This window comes from Coregonus lavaretus (assembly GCF_964263955.1).
Source record: "Coregonus lavaretus genome assembly, contig: HAP1_SCAFFOLD_1336, whole genome shotgun sequence".
Taxonomy (NCBI): domain Eukaryota; kingdom Metazoa; phylum Chordata; class Actinopteri; order Salmoniformes; family Salmonidae; genus Coregonus; species Coregonus lavaretus.
In genome coordinates this window covers 17,501-22,500 of record NW_028157005.1, presented here as the reverse complement: position 1 = coordinate 22,500, position 5,000 = coordinate 17,501, and the positions used below count along the sequence as shown (strand labels likewise).

At 48.6% G+C, this 5,000-nt stretch overlaps 3 protein-coding genes across 3 annotated transcripts; all 3 read right to left on the bottom strand.

Annotated features, from left to right (window-relative positions):
- Positions 1–110: 110 nt before the first annotated feature.
- Positions 111–422, bottom strand: LOC311125918 (histone H4; the record flags this gene model as incomplete). The annotated part of the gene is made up of 1 exon (XM_084199943.1): positions 111–422. One exon carries the CDS (start codon positions 420–422, stop codon positions 111–113), a length of 312 nt encoding a protein of 103 aa, XP_084056069.1.
- A 2,612-nt stretch (positions 423–3,034) lies between these two features.
- Positions 3,035–3,445, bottom strand: LOC311125891 (histone H3.2; the record flags this gene model as incomplete). Its single annotated transcript, XM_084199919.1, has 1 exon — positions 3,035–3,445. The coding sequence occupies one exon, from the start codon at positions 3,443–3,445 to the stop codon at positions 3,035–3,037; it is 411 nt and encodes a 136-aa protein (XP_084056045.1).
- A 478-nt stretch (positions 3,446–3,923) lies between these two features.
- On the bottom strand, positions 3,924–4,310 carry LOC311125931 (histone H2A; the record flags this gene model as incomplete). Its single annotated transcript, XM_084199956.1, has 1 exon — positions 3,924–4,310. The coding sequence occupies one exon, from the start codon at positions 4,308–4,310 to the stop codon at positions 3,924–3,926; it is 387 nt and encodes a 128-aa protein (XP_084056082.1).
- Between the last annotated feature and the right edge of the window lie 690 nt (positions 4,311–5,000).

Sequence of the window (5,000 nt, the reverse complement as noted above, 5' to 3'; positions counted from 1 at the left end):
CCCATTTTAAGCGGATGTGGGTGGCTCTTAAAAGAGCCTTTGGGTTCGAGTCGGGGTGTTGAGGTTCTTTGGGTTCGAGTCGGGGTGTTGAGGTTCCGAAGAGAGTGGGTTTAACCGCCGAAACCGTACAGGGTGCGTCCCTGACGTTTCAGAGCGTAGACCACGTCCATGGCGGTAACGGTCTTCCTCTTGGCGTGCTCGGTGTAGGTGACTGCGTCACGGATCACGTTCTCCAGGAACACCTTCAGGACACCGCGGGTCTCCTCGTAGATCAGACCGGAAATACGCTTCACGCCGCCGCGGCGAGCCAGACGGCGGATAGCGGGTTTGGTGATTCCCTGGATGTTATCGCGGAGAACTTTGCGGTGACGCTTGGCGCCTCCTTTTCCGAGTCCCTTGCCGCCTTTGCCTCTTCCGGACATGGTGTGTTCGCTAGTTGAGTTCAAGTGAATGAATGATTTCAGCGCCGGTGCGCGGTGCGCTATTATCTGCGTTTGGTCGACCTGATTGAGGCCGGCGGCACAGAAAGCGCGCCTCTGTTATATGTTCGGAGGCGTTGCAAAGGGGAGGGCGCTCGTTCTAGGGGACTAGGGAGGAGCGATTTCAAAGATGACGTGAAAGCAACTAAAGTGCGCGGGAAACATACTCAAATACTGATATAGGCTATGTGGAACACAAGGCCAAACTGTGACAACTGGGAGATCAGCTAGTACACTGTGTCCCTCTCCTCATATTGTTGTTGTTGTTGTTGTTGTTGTTGTTGTTGTTGCACCTGATTCTACTCATTGAGGACTTGGTAATTTAGGTGACAGGTTGTTCAATCAGCTGTGGCTGTCCAGGCCTACAAGAAAAATGGGTCCTGTTGGGGGTAGCCTACTCTACCGCTGGAGTTGGGAAACACTGAAATGGAAGGGGGACACGCAGTGAGCAAAACTCCTAACCACATAAAAACACAGACACTTGAGATCATTAAGAGCTATAAGGAGTCCATCAACTACCTGGTCAGTCAAGTCATATAGGGGGGGATTTCATGGCCACCTGCTGGAGCAGAAGTCATGTTTGCCAACACTGGCCTTAAAATCATTAAATTTAGGAGCTATAAGGAGTCCATCAACTAACTGGTCAGTCAAGTCATATAGGGAGGGATGTCATGGCCACCTGCTGGAGCACAAGTAATGTTTGCCAACACTGGCCTTAAAATCATTAGGAGCTATAAGGAATAAATCAACTCATCATTCAAGTCATATAGGGAGGGATCTTAGCACCACCTGCTGGATCAGAAGTACCCTTCACCGTAGGCACAAGAGAGCCATCATCTCTCAACCGGTGCAATTTCCATAAGTATGTGGTAATAAAACAAACAACGACAGCTCCTCATATAGGCAGTGGTTTCACACATTTTTCTCCAAGATGTTCAAACGTTCATAGATGACCAGCAGGGTCAAATAATAAGCACAGTGGTTGTAGAGGTTGCAACAGGTCAGTCAGTACATCAGGAGTAAATGTCACTTGTTGTTAGTGTTGTAGTTCCTATTTCTACGGTGTTGCCTACCTGCAGCAATCATGATTTACCTGCAGTGTTGATTGCAATTACGTAATTTGTCAACTCATAATAACAGATGTTTTGCAAACCGTTGATGTTTAAATAAATGGATTCCCGGTGTCCGGATACCTTTTCTCTTAAGGGATGTGATTGAGTGAATCCAAAGTAAGTTGGTCTAAATACATAATAGGATGAATCATTCAGGTAAAATAACACAATGTCTATTTGAGTCGAATCAACGTAATATAATCCTTTTTACGTCTCTATCATCTTTACTCAATGTATTGGACCACATCAACTCAACTTACTCAAGCTTATCTACTCATAAAAACAAGCAAAAAGATCTACTCAACAATATGACGTGTGCTTTTGTTGACTGTAATAGCTTGAGTACATTCCACAAAGTCATTTTTTACAGTGTATCTAAAGACACGTTTGTTGTGGTGATGCACTTTTTCTTTGACGTTGAACTTGCATTGAACAGACAAATCCATTTCGTTACAACCCTTTTGTAGTATGACTTAGGAATATTTGTTGATGATCCTAATGTCTATGCGTGAATAGTGATTGGTTGTTGGTGAAATATTGCTGAGAACCCATCATTTCCTGGCCTTTTTTCACTATTGAGCTATTTTGAAACATTTGTTTTGCTATTGGATTCATAATGGTGACCTGGGACAAGTAATTAGTGAAACCAGAGTTCAGCAGTTGCCATTAAAGCGATCGAACCAAGTCATCCTAATAGGCTAGTATTAGCCTAAAGCAGGGTTTCCCAAACTCGGGCCACATTTTGGGAGTTTTTGCCCTAGCACTACACAGCTGATTCAAATAATCAACTCATCATCATCAAGCTGGGAGTATTAGAATCAGTTGTGGAGTGCTAGGGCAAAACGCAAAACGCGCACCCCTTGTGGACCCCAGGACCGCGTTTGGGAAACGCTGGCCTAAAGAGCAAATGCTGAAAGGGACTCACCATGAGGTGCAGTACCCACATTTAACCACAAGATGGCCTCCGTGCTCCATTGTAAAGTTTGGGCCTCTGCATGAGTCTCTCAGCAGCACTGCAACATGGGACTTTCAAAGTAAGTTGGCATGCAATGTTTTTTCTGGACTGCATGCAAGGCTATTATTACACACAACTAATAGTGTCAATTATTCATCTGAACACAATTCTTGTTACTATTCGGCCTATATTATCACTCGTTTCTTTTTCCCCTCCTTTGTAAAGCATTTTACTGTGTTACTATATAGTTCAAAGGAAGTGGATGATGCCAGATGGTTGTGTATATACACACACACAAACATTGAAGCTAGACTTCAGGCAACTAAAAAGGTGCAATACGTAGCTTTTAGACGTGTTAGTGAACAACATACATGGTGGCTAATGTAGAGGTGCGTGTATACATGGAACAATTGTGCCTTTTTGATGGAAATATGGAGGTGGCTCTTAAAAGAGCCTTTGGGGGATATTCGAGTTCAGGTCATCCTCATTTATGCGCGCTCTCCGCGAATACGGCGGGCCAGCTGGATGTCCTTGGGCATGATGGTCACCCGCTTGGCGTGGATGGCGCACAGGTTGGTGTCCTCGAACAGGCCGACCAGGTAAGCCTCGCTAGCCTCCTGTAGGGCCATCACGGCGGAGCTCTGGAAGCGCAGGTCGGTCTTGAAGTCCTGGGCGATTTCTCGCACCAGGCGCTGGAAGGGCAGCTTGCGGATGAGTAGCTCAGTGGACTTCTGGTAACGACGGATCTCTCTCAGAGCCACGGTGCCGGGCCTGTAACGGTGAGGCTTCTTCACACCGCCGGTGGCCGGGGCACTCTTGCGAGCAGCCTTAGTGGCGAGCTGCTTCCTGGGGGCTTTGCCACCGGTGGATTTGCGAGCGGTTTGCTTGGTTCTGGCCATGGCGCTGCTCTGACAGTCGGGAGTATAGCCTCGAAATGCCTATGTGAAGTTTATAAAGCCGGCAGTGGCGCCTGCTGATTGGACACCATCTCCCCACCACCCCGATTGGCCCGTTTCGCAGGCCTCCTCCGTTGGCCATTGGACGGGAGGCCCGGCCTCTCCAAAACTCAAACTCCCGGTGCGCGCGCAATAGGACGCCGCCGGCCCTTTACGCGCAATAATAGTCGCCAAAGTCAAGAGTGACAGCTTATAGGCACGTATCATCTAATGCTAGCCTGCTATGGCAAATGAGGCCAAGTAGGTGTTGTTGTTCATGCAAGGCCTCATGTGGGCACAGAATGTCGAAATAGTTGTGTATACACCCACTCAATGTATTGCGGTCATAGAAAGGTACTTTGCGCTTTTGGAGAGCTAGGTGGTTGGCTCTTAAAAGAGCCTTTGGGGGTTGAGTAGTCAAGTTGAAGTCGCAGTAGCGAATTTACTTGGCTTTGACTGCCTTCTCGGTCTTCTTGGGGAGTAGGACTGCCTGGATGTTGGGCAGCACACCACCCTGAGCGATGGTCACACCGCCGAGCAGTTTGTTCAGCTCCTCGTCGTTACGGACGGCCAGTTGCAGGTGACGGGGGATGATACGAGTCTTCTTGTTGTCACGGGCAGCGTTGCCGGCCAACTCCAGGATCTCAGCAGTCAGGTACTCGAGTACGGCGGCCAGGTAGACTGGTGCGCCAGCGCCCACACGCTCGGCGTAGTTGCCTTTGCGCAGCAGCCTGTGCACACGGCCCACGGGGAACTGGAGGCCAGCACGGGATGAACGGGTCTTTGCCTTCGCCCTGGCCTTGCCTCCGGTTTTGCCTCTTCCGCTCATATTGGTAGCTTGAGAAAGTCACAGAAAGTCTGAATGAGCCGCTCGCCACTTCGAGAGCCGTACATATACCTCGCCACAAGAGGCAACGATTGGCCACCGGGCCGGTGTGGCCTTATCCAATTGGAGCGAGGGACAGACAGATGGACAGACAGACAGCCCTAAGCCGGTTCCCACCCACAGGCAGCGAGTGAGAGGCTACTTTGTTTCCCTCCGACTTTGTTACTTTGTGTCATTTCGCGTGAGCGCCAAAATGTCCGAAATGACATCCACACATTATTTCTCTCCAAATGGGAAACAAACAGCTGGTGAGGGTGCACTCTTGAGTTTGAAATCGAAGCCACTATAGTATTGTTATTGTTATTACATGGCACTTGTAACACATCACAGCAGCCTGCCTCTGAACGGGAATAGCCCAGTGGCTCATATATAAAAATGGCTGTTGAGGGTGCACTCGTGAGTTTCAATTCGAAGCCACTATAGTATTGTTATTGTTATTACATGGCACTTGTAACACATCACAGCAGCCTGCCTCTGAACGGGAATAGCCCAGTGGCTCATATATAAAAATGGCTGGTGAGGGTGCACTCGTGAGGTCGAATTTCTGAGCCATTTTGGCCCTCTATTATATGCCTCTCCCTTCGCACACACCCAGAGTGGGACAATGTTGTGTGCGTAAAAGTAGCCTAGTGT